A 14,997-nucleotide genomic window follows, 5' to 3' on the forward strand; every position below is an offset into this window, starting at 1 on the left:
CTTTCTTGTGAGCGTGTGTGTGTGTGTGTGTGTGTGCGCGCGTGTGTGTACATCTGTGTGCATACCGGGCGGGCTCCAGAACAAGACGCCGCGGTAATGAAGTCAGTAGAGAGCCTAATGCCGCCGCTGATGGACTCGGCGAAGCTCTTTGGTAAGCGCCGCTGTTTTTTTCCCGCTCCGCATTAACCCCAGGGGAGCCCTCTCAGCTGGCGGTGCCCGGCTTTTGTATGTAAATGAACGCCAGGAAGTGGCGGTCTATTTTGGGTCCCCGCTCCCGCTCCCTCTTCCTGTGAGCCCGGGCCGCGGCCGGACCGCCCCGCGTCTCCCTGAGCCCCATCGGTACGCTCCATTCTGCCCCGGCGTGCGCGGGACTGCACCCCCGCATTGTCGAAAGGCACAGATCTGTGCTCTGACATCTGAGAACCCGCTCAGCGCTGATGATATCTTAAACGCCCAGAACGAGCACTGTGGGTGGTAATCACTGGCAAGAGTAGATTTGATTAAGGTACTCAGCCCGGATGAGGCCTGTACCATGGATTCCTGTTTGGATGTGAAATATGAAGCGTCGCAGGAGGAGGTGGGGGAGGAGGAGGCGGAGGGGAGATGGAGTGACCGTTCACTCACAGGCTGAAGCAGATGGCCATTGCCAGTGGATGGGCTTTAGTGACAAGGGAAGGGGGTCTTTTTTATGGCCTCCCCCAATCTTCCTAAAGGGGTGGCCAACATTAGTTCCAATTACATTATGTCAAACAGTGTCACCTTCTGCTGGAGAGCTCATCACCAGGGCAACGCTTCCTGCTGAAGCTATCCTATATTAATACATGTCTACTTCCCACAGATCCTGCAACACGCACACACACACACACACAGGCTCTGTATAGGCCTTGACATCATCTAATATTTTCAGTCCAACTCCCTTTGTGTTCTACTTATTAATGTCAAACACACACATGCACCCAGCAATCAAGAGACCAGAAAATATGATGAAAATATTGTAATCTCTCTTGTTCTTTATTATATCTCTGCATTTATAATGCAGTAGGCATATTTTAATCACCGGGGGCAGACAACAGGGCGTCACACTTTAACAGAATATTGCACACCCTTGTTGAAAGACTGTATTTGCTGTCGTACCTGAATAGAGCCAGTAAATTCACTCACGTCGGTATTGAACCATCACATGAGGAATGTGTTCTGATTTAGGAGGACTGACATGGGGCACATGCAGAACCTAAGGTGTGGTACGGTAGCAGATGTCTATTGTCGCTTCTGTGGTTTCGCTAAGCGACATCTGCTGCGGATTGTTCCAGAAGCACTGACCTTCAGGCTCCTGTTAAAAAAAAAAAAAAAAAAAAAAAAAAATGAAAAGACAGTTCCCATTTTTCTTTGTTTCTGCCTCCTCAAACTGGGCAAAGGACGCCAGTTTTTATGGCTCTGTGCCTAATGCATCATCCATCGTACTAAAGAAGGCTGACCCTCTGAAAGTGATATGTGAATGTGAAAGTGAACCACGCCAGCCCCCTTCATCTCCATAAACCAGCATCCATGCAATCCAGCCACTTTGCCCTGACAAGACCAACGGTTCTGGTTAAGGTTTCGCGGACAAGAGACCTGAAGTAGGAAGGGATGACAACATATAATCACTCTGAGAAAAAAGACCTAGCCTATTTAGCAGACCAAATAAAAGATCTGTAATGTAGGCAAAGAGAGTACACTGATCGCGGTTGAATTATCTGTGGGTGAAATGCATCGAACGGAAAGGCGCCAAGCACGAGCAACCTTGACCGAGGCGTGGCACGGTCATTAATTTGTATTACTGGGCATTGAGTGACCCTCTATTGTGCAGATCAATGGAGACAGAGGAAGGAGACGGCAAAATACAGTTTTATGTGCTAGCTCATAAAACATAATGCACAGCAGATAAATGACGTAATTTTATCTTGCCCTGGTGGTGTTTTCTCTTCATGGCTGAGATGGCGACACTGTATATCCTCTGACCTTTTTTTCTGCCTCTGTAACTATAGCTAATTTAACTCTTTGTTTCAAAGGGTGATTGGCTCCTGCTGTTGGCCCCGCCCTCTCCAGCAGAGCATATCCCTGATTTGAGCGGTTTAGATTGTTCAGCCCAACAGCTGTTACTCCAAACACTGTTAGGTGGGGGGTCAAGGCTGAGAGCTTTGACTGAGCTGCATACCGACGTCCTTCAAGTGAACGTGTTTGAGAGTGATCTACAGAATGCTAATGAGTACACAGCGTGAGCGAAGACCTTCCTGGATCATTTTCACTCACTGTGGTGTGGGGCTGTTTCAAGCTTCTCATGAAACGGGACCGTAAAATGATAATCAACTGAATGAAACCTAAATCTGCTTTTTAATCACAGGAAAGGAAAGATCTAACAGTTCCTTTAGTTTCTCCAGGTGATGGATGATTTTTTTCCCCTCATATAATTGAACTGTAGTCATGGCAGCATAGCCAAGCAAAGCTTTCTGTTTCTTTAGGCTTACGAAATCTGGGCAGATAGTTGGAGCAAGCGGTCTAGTTTTGGTATTCAAATCTATTATCCGTTTACAAATGTTTAACTTATAGTTTTGTCTTAGTGCTGATCTTATGTGCTGTGATTTTAATTTACAGCATCACAGATGTTCAGAGGAATTCAATAAAGGAAACACACTCTGAATCCTCTGTGCATTGCTGATGTGAAGCTTATCTTGTGCAGCTTATTTCTGTTTGTTTTAAAATAATGTTTCATGGGATTTTAGAGCCCTCTCAGCAATATCGGTTTGTTCTTTTCCTTTCCGGCATTGTTTCCACAGAGATGTTCAGACAAAATGTCAGCTCCAAATCTCTCCCTCATAAAACTGCTCTCCCCTAATAGGAAAATATAAATCAATTATGTCTGAATTCATTTAGTGCAGACAAGCAGGATGAATCCTGCAGCCAAAACGGCACAGCAGATTTGATCATAGCAAACATTGCTGGCACTGCCTTTAATGTTAAACAATGATTTTACATATTAGATGTTGAAGTGAATCCCAATGAAGTGGCATGTTGGCTGTGTTTGTGTGTATCAGTGTGTGTGTGTGTCGGGCTTGTTGATGCTTATTGAGTTTGTCAGGATCTGGAAGTGGATGTAACTGGTACTTTGCAGTAGACAGGACCGGAAGATCACATGACCCAACATACTGCCTCAGTTTGGGAGTTTCGGAGTTCCTTCTCTTCTTCTTTTCCGTCAGGCTGTGCCCTTCTCTGCCTGCAGAGTTATGGAGGGCTTATCTTTAGCTTTGTACACCTGCGTCAAAGGGAAACCCAGTGTGTGTGTGTGTGTGTGTGTGTGTGCGTGTATGTATGTCTGTCTGCACTCAATGTGGTATAATGTCAAGATGTTCTTGTAAGTTGAATGCATTTATAAAATAGTATTTATGTATTTATTTTTCCATATGAGGAGACATTTGTTTTGGAATTTTGGTTGAACTTTTGCCTTTCCCAGAACGACCTTCTATTTGCAAACGATGCGTGACTGTGCTATGGCTCCAGAGTGTGCAGAGTGAGAGAGCCATTGCTCCCCCTTCTCCCCTGCCCACAGAAGGCCTCTGTTCTTCCTTCCTCTCTGGCTACTCCAGCTGAACTGTTGCCAGGGAGCGGGCTGCCCATCACAGAGCCTCGACAACTGTCGCTATGAGAGCTCGCTGGGCTGGAACAGGGTCCTGCCCCACTGTGACTTGGTTCTGCACAGCTATTGTACACGGCTCTGGAGTGGAACCCAGCCCCCCACCCGTTATTACAGCTCAGGAAATGAATATTCCACTGGCTCTGACTGCCCCCACACCAGAGGATAAATCTGACCATAAATAGTGCTTGTTCTTTTGAAGATGAACCTCTGGACTGACACTGCGGCTCACTGGTGGAGCTGGCTCTTGGGCAGACAGTCATCGCTGCTGAGATATCCATACTAATGCTACGGAGCTCAAAACCGACCGCAAATCACTGTGGGCCAGCAGCGGCTGCGACTTGACAGGGAGACAAGTTCTCTGAGAACCAAAGAGGGTTGAGCGTGCTGGGGGGGGTGCTGGGTTTTTTTTTTTGGGGGGGGGGGATCTTGCATAATTGCATTTTCTGTTCAAAGAATATTGGAAATCAATAATGTAATTCATAGAAAAGCCATTGAGTGCCCCTTCATTGACATTCATGGGTGTGTTGAAGCTTACATCCCAAAGAATTAAAGCAGAAAAAAGCTTGTCATTGAAAAAGGGGGAAAAAGTTACCCATTGTTTGCATCAAGCTTTAGCTACCCACAATGCCTAGCTATGCAACTTCTAAATGTTATTATGTTTGAATTGACATTTTAGTTTTAGTAGTTAAGTGGTTTTGTTGTGATGCAAAACGGCATGGCTTCCCTTACCGCCCCCACTTCCCACTTCCCACCCGCCCCCCACCCCCCCTTACCTGTTACTCTGTGTGCCCCTGGGCCCCAGGGCATTCTGTGAGGGCAGAAGTAATCAGAAATGGCAGTAACCCCAGGTCCTGCCAAAATGCATTCTCCTGGCATGGCAACACCCCACGCTACCGTCTCCTTCCTAATACTTGTGCTGCAGATTGGGTCCAAAAGGCCTTGCCAGTCAGGGCAGCTCGTGATGGCATCTGACACGCAGCGCTCCCTCTCTCCACAGCCCCACGTGGCTTCACGGCCTCCTTTCATGCTGAGAAACAGCCAAAACATCCAGCAGCCAAGTCTCTGCAATTAGCCTGCAAAATATTTATCGCCTTGCTCGCAGTCAGTGATTTTAACACTCATCATGAAAACGGCCTTAATTCATCCATTCGCCTGTTCATAGCTTTTTTTAATCGGTCAGAGTAATAATATAAACCACCTGATTATCGGCTCTATAGTCGCCACAAGCTCTGGATTACGTGTTCGGTGTGGTGAAGCGTTTCACCTGTATTTCGGACGCTAATGTCCGGACCCGGTTTAATGAAGAGCTTCATTGACTGAGCTGCTGCAGTAAATTAGGAAACAAGGTGTGTGCTGGTTCCAGGCGCTTGGACATGTGGGCCAGCGCCTGTTTAAACAGGGCGTTTACCTGTCTCCTGTGTCTTTTTGTTTAATCAGCTCTGACAGGAGGTCACCCGGGAACTTTGCGAGGAGGGGACCATGGGACCACGGCGGGGCCTCGATTCCGAAGAGCGGTGGTGGACTCCTACTGGGCTTACTCAGGTGAGTCTCCCGCATTCTGACACCGGGCTCGAGCCTCCTCCTCTTCCTGGAGCACAGACAGTCTGCCACTCCCACTCTCCCATTGTCCTGTTCTCCCGCCTCCAGCCCCACCCCCAACCCCAACCCCACCCCCCCGTGCCCCAAGCTCCTCTGAGCTGTAGTCATGGCGACTCTTTGTTTTTTTTTATTTTATTAATGTTTCTGCAGAGGAAAAAATGACTTCTGTTGTCCCTCCAAGCGATATTTGCTAAAGAAGCGCATTAATCTTTCACTGTGCAACCAAGCCCTGGGCACTAAATGATCTTTATTTTATTTATTTAAATATTTCTCTTACGCATGTCTGCTCTGAGTGTGCAACATGCTGCATTAAAATCCATTAGCCCATGACTGTACTGTAGAAGGGGATAGTCTTGGGAGTATTGATGTCATGGTCTTGTGATGGAATGCCTGGCTTTTACCTCTTTTGTAAGTCTATGATACTGTATGTGTACATTTCAGACGATAACGCTGATAACCCAATGCATTGATAGGCGATCATTCACTTTTTAAAAATAGTGTTATGCTTATTTTAACTTGGGGTTGTGAGGTTCAGCTTAATTACATTAGTTGTTCATAAATAATTGAAAAGCAATTTTGAAAAAGATGACTGGTTGAGTCTTGTATCAGTGAAACACTGCGACCAGAGCTGGTGTGTTTTCACCATGCTGCAGGTCTTCTTCACGTTCAACACTTTGCAGTCCCATTGATGCCAGCATTGTAATGCAGACCCAGAAAATTCACAGTGATTACCTGTTCAAAAATCCCAAGCACTGAAGCCTTCAGATCTGCCATCTGTTGGGACTGTTTTGTTTTGACTAAAATTGGCAGAAATTTTTACCAGTTTACATGATTTGATTTTAGGAGTGTGAGTGCTTTTAGACCCAGTGTGCATGTGTGTGTATGTGTGTGTGTGAGTGTGTATGCGTGTGTGCATGCGTGTGTGCGTGTGCGCATACATGCTTATGAATGGAGGCATGTCTATTTTGCGAGCACGTGAATGCATGTGTGTATGTATGGATGTGTGTTGCCATATATGACTGTGTGTGCATGCATGATATACTGTGTGTGTGTGTGTGTGTGTGTGTGTTTGTGTACAGTTACTGAAAGCATGCGTTGCCACCGTCTGCTTTAGGGAGATGTTTCAGATTAGGACAATCTCAGGTGGTTATCAGATCAGCAGGATCTGCTGATGGTTCAGAAACCTTTCATCTGAAGCTGTCGCAGCACACCTGATATTTAATTATCATTGGTGCAGCTGGGGGACTTCGGCGCTGGGGAGGAGAAGGGTTTGGCTCTCACTTGAAAAGCAGCCAGGCGCTGCCATTTTGGACCCAATAATGGCGCAGTGCCTTCAGCACACAGCGGCATGAAGGTTTTACTGGGGTAAAGCACAGAGGCAAGGTGACTTTTAGCATCACTCTGGCTATCGATGTATCTGCAGCCGCCGCTGCTGCTGCAGGAGAGGGCAGCATTCTGGACTTTGTCATTCACACTCTTTAAGATCTGATTAGGAGAAAGTAATTATTAGAAATTAACATTTCATTTGTGATCAAAGTGGGAGATACATAGATAAGCCTCTTTTTACCTTTTGGACAATACATTTAGAATGACACTTCATGATTCTGCATGCAAAATGCATTTGTTTAAGTATGTAAAAACTATGTTTGTTTATATGCATGCATAATTTCTCTGTGCACCCACACACTCAAACATGCACACACAAACATAGACACACACACGCACACGCACACACATTAATTTCAAGATAACACAGATCACCGATGACTCAGTCTCATTTCTCAATCTGTTATTTTTTTCCTTTTTTCTCCGTGATTTAAAATAAATGTTCAAAGGCAGGATGTGATGGCTCAGATACGCTGTCAGGGGTGTACGGCTGTGTGCTTGGAATGAACGTTCTCAGGCTTTGGGCTTCAGGCTGGCAGAGGAGGCCTCCTGTCTTAGGGCTGGAAGGAACACGGTCTCCACGTTTGGCTGCCTAAATGACACTCCCTTGGGCGAGCTAATTTGCATTAACTAAATCTGAGAGGACATCATCATCACCATGCCTTTGAAATAAATGCAATTGCATTGCCTGTCATCCTTTTAGATTTTTTCCCCCTCCGTAATGCGTAGCCTTTGTTTCTATTCTCTTATTCTATTGCAGAAAAACTGCTCAGGGGATTCTATCTCATTGGTGGAATTCTACCCGACGTGAAGACAATGAAAGATTGTCCTCTGAGCGATTTTAATTATCATTGCAGATGATCCCAGGGCTGTGAATTTAATGATTCTTGTGCCCTGCTTGATTGTGTCCCCTTCCTTGTGCACTTTGGACATGAGCTCATCAAGAGGCATGCGCACCTCTTGCTCACTGTGGCATCAGGCATCTGTTTTTCCTTGGCTATCAATACAAGATGGCTGGGTAATTAATCAAATGCATCAACGTTTCATTTCCCTTTGCCCTAGACATTTCACTCCACAGTGCCTTACAGTGAATCATGCTAACTCTGCATATTTGCATATCGACCCAAAAAAGGCTGTGCCCCATATCACTTCTTTTTAGGTTCATTGCATATTACTTTTAAAGCCATCAGACATTTCTGTACTTATGATTTTAATAGACGATGAACTTCAATATTAATGGCAAAAAGCCTCTTATTATTATTTTCTTAGCAACTAACCAATGCATTTTCACATTAGTAGTGGTATTTGTTCATGCAGTGTTTTACTTTGGAAAAGTTAGTTAGGTTTTTCACTTTGAAACTGCCTGGGGATCTGTAAAACCAGTGATTTTAAAGAGATGTTTTAAAGAGAAGTTTTGTTATGCATTAGAAGGCCCATTACCTTTTTTAAAAAAAACCTTTTCACCTCATGTAAAATCAGTTTAAATTGATGTTTAAGTTGGAATAACTGAACTTTCAACAAAGGTATGTACTATTAAAATATATTTTCTTTAGTTCTCTTGTAGAAGAGGTAACATTAGGACCCAGCACAAGGCCATACGACACCAATCCAAAGTCAGTGACATTTAATGCATCCTAGTTTCCTGTCACATTTATGTTCTGCTGCTATCGCCAGGGATCTTGCCCGTGGGTGTGGAAGCCTTTTTGGATTTCTGTCCAAAATTCCTAATTTTATTTTTTTCACCTCCAGTTCTTTTTAGTGAGTTCACAAGCTGGCCGATTGGCACGGCTAGATATGTGTGAAGAGGTAGTGTGTGTGCGCCCGCACGTGGTCTATTCCAGCTGCTTGAAAACTGTACTGTGTGAGCAATCCTTGTGCTAAAGTGTAATGAGGCGTTCTGAGCCACAGACAAGAGATCTTTTATGCAGGCGGGGAGGAATTATCTAGCGCACACTGTATAGCGGGAGAAGCTTGTTCTGTTAAAGCGTGTTTAATTATGCCAGTTTTGTGGAGGTGCCACGCGTGGCCAGGCTGGTTCCGATGGGAGACCTTTGGCAAGCCCAGCATTGGCTTCTTGAAAAGTATTGTTCTCTGAACTGTATTCACAGGCAAAGCCAAATAAAGCAACTGAATGCACTCCAGGGATAACCTTGGGGTGGGAGAATTTCATGGTAACACGGTTTCTCGTGTAATTGTATTTCCTATTTTCTGTTTTGTTTTTTTTTTTTTTGAAGACAACATTCGCTTAGTTGCCATAGTTGCAGATAAATCGTAAGGCACAAGTACATGTTTGGTACTGTTTTGGGCAAAGTGCAAATTTGTTTGGCCTGTACTTCAGATAACAAATTGACCCCCTGCCCTCCCTGCAAGTGTGCAAGTGCATTCTCAAATTTTGAAAAACCATAGACTTTACACAAACATCTTTCTATCTTACTATATCTGAGCTTCATGATTTTATTATTTTAAAATTGATTGAATGGACATCGCTTTAGTTTATCTGCCATTTAAATTGCAAGTTGAATTTATTTATTTACTGCTTCCAAGTTTAATTATCAAAAGATAGGCCTTTATACATAGAGGCTCAATTCCTCAGAATGCAGTAATTCCACGAACTAAAATTAAAAAGTATTCTAAATTAATGCCTCAGGTTAGAACCACATTTTTTCCCACTGTTCTGAATGCAAAATCAGCTTTTCCACAGCGCAGCTGGACCTGTAATAGTGAACACAAATGCAGCAGTGCCATAGCAGTGTTTTCCACGCAGGATCTGCACGGACTCAAGTTGTTTGAGGTTTTTGGGTAGAGTGTTTTTTCACCAGTTGTGTGTTGATGACAGAGTGACAGACGCAGCGAGTAAACAGGAATGAGTGACAGAATGCTCCTCTCTGTAATGAGTAATTATTGCCTGGCGTCCAGATTGAGGCAGGACAAACACGGCGCAGGGGCGGGTTTTTTTGTGAAGGCCGGGAGCCGTGGGCGTCCGGCAGGATGGAAACAAAGGCCGGGCCTGACTGGGCATGTTAACGAGCGGCCCTCTAATTCAGCTACGGAGCCCGTGTTGCGCAGATCCCCGTCTCACCCGCCATCGCCGCCATCGCCACCTCCCTTCATCCCTCTGTCTCCGCGGCGAAGGCGGGGTGTCTGCCGCGGCGGTTGATCTGCTGCGTTTGATGAGTCTACATTCTGACGACCGCTTCTTCAGTGGGGGGATTGTGCCAGTGGCAAGTAAATGACTGCATGTGATCTCTTGCTGTCTCTCTCTTTTGCTTTCTTTTTGCACTCGTTCTTTTTTCCCTTATCTCAAAAGGGCCTATTTACATAATAAAGACGCTAACACACGCATCTGCACTAAGATCTCTATGTATTGCAATCGTTTCTTTTTTGGAAAATGCCCTCATCCCTTTTCATTCACACACTAATTATGCATGTCATACAGCAGGTTGTTCACTATAGCATCTCAGGTTAATGGGATAGTCTACTTTCTGGACTAAAAAAAAAAATATATATATATATATTTTAGTTTTAGTATACATTTGCGATTGACACATACAGTTAAATAAATATTTTAGGTGAAAGTATAAAAAGTATCCTTTGTTGCACACAAAAACGGCCTGGGCCAGTTTAAAGTACACTATGACATAATATCAAAAACTCCAGAAAGTTCTACCTTTAAGTGCTGTGTTCTGATCAAGGGTTCGACATCGGTGCCCCACCACGGAGTTGAACCTGGAGACAGGAATTTAGTAAGGGAAGGGAGTGGGAGAGGATGTGCTACAGAAGATAGCGCCAGGCTATAGATATAGAACAAGAGAGCAAGTTAGTTCCCTAAACTGGTGACCTTGATCTTTAGCTCAGTGAGCTAATCGCATCTCTTGATGTGCCAAGTCGATGGCGTGGGCCGCGGACTGAAAGCTGCTGCGGGCATACCCATGCTACACTATAGGCATCCATCACCTTCATTTTCTAAGCCCAGTTTCCTGCTGAGCCAGTTTTATCTGTAGCAAAACTGAAATCTTAGCTGTTGTTTTATTTTAATCTTCCAAATTATAGTGTCTGTGTATATATGTATAAAGAAGGAAGTAAATAAAATTAAAAAAAATAAGTAAATAGTGAAATTTATTTTTTAAGGTGGAAGCAAGATGCTAACTGTCTTGTGGAGTGATTGTTGAATTTGTTTATGTATACATGGCAGAAGGATGACAGTGCTATGATGAATCCTCCCTAATAGAATGGCCCAGTACTGCTGACAGCACACTACTGGCTGTGTTTGCAAATGGACCTGCACATCTGCCACTGTATCTGCAGTAATTGTGCAATTTACTGTACAGCCAATAACCTGCTCCGTAATTGAATATGACTTTGTACTGTTTGAGTAATCTCTCCATTTTAGACTCTGACCTGGGGCACATTTCATCTGAGCGGTGTGTGTCGTAGGTAGGGGGGCTCTTTCAAATGAACCATGTAGGTCACTTTGAGAGCGGAGGCCCTGATGCAATGAGATGTCTCCCAGTCCCGGGGACGCGCGTTTCACATCGCCTGACAGTAAGGAACGGCAAGATGCTCCTGCAAGGCAGATTCCCCAATCTCTCTCCTGCCTTGTCCTTCTGGAGGCCAGCTGTTCCGTTTGTCCATTCCACTTTAAGAAACTCCGTCTGAACCGTTGCTGCTTTCTCATTTATTTTTTTCGTCCTCGTTTTTCCCCTCAGCAAATCCCCAAACAAGGGGGTCCTCGCGAAGGCCGAGCCTCGCGGATTCGTGGCTGATATTTTTGGAATGTAAATACCCCCCCTTGCCTCCCGAATGCACGGCGCTAGACAAACAGACCCAGGGCTGTGTTGGCATTCACAAGTGAATTCGGGGGGGGGGGGAAGAGCGCACTGAAAGGGAAAGGCTGGAGTATTTACGGCTTGGCCGCTCGGCGGGGGCTCAGCTGCCCCCGCTTGGGACGGGTGGCTGACTTCTGTGCTGGCACAAACACCCCTGACCCCATGACCTCTACAGTTCAGTTCAGCGGCCCCCCCACCCCCCAGCTGTGGTTAGGCTTAAAAGTAAAGCTGCTGCCCCCCACCCCCATATTGATAAACCCGGGCATTCATTCTACATTGTTATAATTTATCTATAAACATGTTAAGATACAAATTACGGAGTGCTTAAGGCAGTAGAATAATTAGTCTAGCTGGATAAGCAGACAATAGGTAATTAGCCTTCTTTTTTCCAAAAGATTTCAGTAATTATAAATGCATTACAGATCCTTCTGTCATTTATCCAGTGCATACAAAAAGCTGATTAACATTATTTTCTTCTGAAACAGTATTATTGTACGCATCTTTGTCAATAAAATCAGTACAACAATCTATCAGATATCTTAACTGCTTCTGTTTAGGACACCAATTCTTTGATGCACACTAAAAGGAGGGAGGAGTTCAATGACTTCACAGTTGTCAGTTCAACCATCATAGAACAAGCACGACTAATTTGAAATGTTAATGTGAAATATTTTCTTGTATGTAGTATTTACAAAATTGGTATTTAAATGAAAAAAAATGATGGTACAGTTACAGTATGAGCGGGCTGTAATACGTTCTCTAAAAATCATAAGACCGGGCCTGCACTGTAGCAAGGCATTTTAAGCCACATTCCCTTCCTCTGTCACATATTCAAGCATGTAAAATATTGTGCTATGGTTGTATGACTTTGATAGAATGTTTGCTCATATTGAAGAAGAAGCTGAATATTACCTGTACTTTAAAGAATACAAAGTAAATATTCATGCTGACTCACCTGTGTTAAAAGAGATTTGGAGTGGTAATTTTACACCGCTGATAAACTTGGGAAATTTATTATAATTAGAACACCTGTTATTACACCCACCAAGGCAGTTGCTTTGTTAAAAGAAGGTGGTTTGATATTAGGGATAGCAACCATTGTCAGACCACCACCAATTAACTGGATTAGGACTGGAGTTTTTAAATGAAAAGGCTACTGAAATTACCACTTTAAGTTAGGTAGCAAATATTCAGGATGGTCTAGAAGGCCCGGTGTACACACACATGGAAACAATAAATTTGAATAAAGACTGCTATGAGTACACATTCTTATTTGCAGATTTAAATTAGCCCTTTCCCTTGGCACACATGATGGAACCATGTCTGTTTGAAAAGGTCTGGCATGTGAATGGAAGGTGAGAATTTATCCCAGAAGCACAGGTCAAAGCGGATATGGAAAATTTGTTCTCTTACCTGTTTAAATAATAGATATGAAATGGGGATACTGCCAGCAGGTGCGGTGACTGGTCTGGGAATTACCTACTACAAGGAACAATCAGCGAGCAATCAGTGACACCTCCATAGAATTTCCTTCGGCGAGAAACCTTTGATCGTTGATTGGGTGCGGATTTCCCACTGGGAAGAATTTTGATTAATTCTTGCCTCAGGTGTAAATAAGATGGGGAATTAACCATGCATTAACTTTTTTGCAGCTTGTTAAAGAAGTGTCAAGCAGGGGTTCAAAGTTGGTCAGAAAGATATTAAATGGATTTAATGTGGCCGGTAGTTTTTAAATGCTGAGTTAAAGGCCTATTCAGCGAATAAGGGAGTTGAGCTTGTAAAATCGTGAAAATAGAGAGCATGAAAAAAGACAGGTATGACCTGAAATGTACTTGAGAGTTTAATGAATATTCCATTAATTCTAATGTATTAATGGTTCTAATAAAGGTGTTAATTATTAATGGCTGCCAACGAGGTAATGCATAACAATATGACTCATAATGCCCATTCAGAAAAGAAGAAAAAAAACGTATGCATTTTAATTTCAGCAAGCAAGCACGCTGAAATTAGTTTTTATTCCAAGAATAACTTACCAGTGTTTCCCTTTAGGGATCAGTTTTTTTTCTTCTTTTTTCTCCTTGTCACCAAAAGAGCACTTTGCTAATTGCCGTCATGTAATACTGTAAGTGCAGCGTGGTACTGTCACAGACAATATGTTCTTGAATTGTGGACATTATTTCTTTGTTATTTTCTCATTGTCATTTCTCTTGTTTGTTTCTTTTCTTTTTTTCTTTTTAAAAAATAATTTCTGTAGATTGCCCAGATTAACCAACTGAATTTATATGCATGAATTATATCCCAAGTATGTATTTTTGGATTGACAACAAAAATGTCCATTTGCCAATTTGGATTGGTCTGTAATGAGACAGAATGGTCGTCCTGGGCATTTGTGGACTTGTCTTTGATTGGCTGATGTGTAAACACTGTAAGTATCATCGTGCTGTGCCCTGGGAGAGGCGGCACTACAGTGTGTGACTGCGGTTTCTTTCTGCCGCACAGTTAGCAAATGGATTAGCTCGAGACCCACATTCTGAAATTGATTAAAGTTTATTTAAAGCCAGTGCACCAGGAGCCATTTTTCATAACTGCAGTGGTAATTTTGCCACACAGCGAGGCTCATGGGAAAGATATGTGTGGTTTGTATCATCTCTGTCATGTGTATTGTGTACTGTGTGTGTGTGTGTGTGCGCGCACGCGTGTGTGTGTGTTTGAGAGACAGTGCTTAATTCATATTAGGCAGGTGAAATATGCATGAATTCATGGGTAACCTAGTCTTGGCATTTGGTGCCAGTGAAAATATTGAATGATGTTGCTTTGAATGTATTTCCTAGAGCAAGTGCATCAGCTCATGGAATAGCTTTGACATGATGCAATGGCCAGTTCATCATATATCTCAAAGCAACTTGCTCCGATTTCAGTCCAGTTGCCCAATAATTGAGAATATCCACAAATGCTTTGTTGATGCCAGTAACTTTCTTTTTAATAAAGCATTGTTTTCAAGAATAGAGCTTTAAGTTTAGGGAAATGGGATAAACAGTTCTGGAAATAGTTCTCAGTCGAGTTGATGGTGAATGCAGAGATAATGATGCATTTCAGAAAGGTAACAGCCTATACTATGTGGGCACTGATGATTGTTGTATGTGATTCAGTAAATTACAGGGATGCTAATGATCTGTTGTGTGTTTCTGAATAAAGAGGACTGAAGAAGTCATTTTAATATACAGCCATAGATGATCTCACTGTGCAGGTATATTTATATATATATATATATATATATATATATATATATATAGTTGCTGTTAAACTGTACAGGACACATGGCCTTAGATGTAGAAGGGAGTATGGGGTGTTGCATGAGATGAGTTGAGGTTGGAAGAGCGAGATGGTTCTAGAGTGATGGAGTTCAAGGGTAGGACTACTCTCCCATTAATCTGGTGTTGACATTCAGTGTGATTTCCTCTGGAAGAGAACAGTAAGGGGTCTTATTAATTACACTTGAAATATTAAAAAGGCTCC

The 14,997-nt window shown here is 43.3% G+C and overlaps 1 protein-coding gene across 1 annotated transcript in view; it reads left to right on the plus strand.

Moving 5' to 3' along the window:
• The window catches only part of ptprga (protein tyrosine phosphatase receptor type Ga), a 200,072-nt gene that overhangs the window by 38,979 nt on the left and 146,096 nt on the right, over window positions 1–14,997 (plus strand). The window contains exon 2 of the mRNA XM_035389363.1: window positions 5,108–5,212. Within this exon, the coding sequence (XP_035245254.1) occupies window positions 5,108–5,212 (105 nt within the window). The remainder of the gene's footprint in view (window positions 1–5,107; window positions 5,213–14,997) is intronic.

Source organism: Anguilla anguilla, chromosome 13, assembly GCF_013347855.1.
Source record: "Anguilla anguilla isolate fAngAng1 chromosome 13, fAngAng1.pri, whole genome shotgun sequence".
In the NCBI taxonomy this organism is placed as follows: domain Eukaryota; kingdom Metazoa; phylum Chordata; class Actinopteri; order Anguilliformes; family Anguillidae; genus Anguilla; species Anguilla anguilla.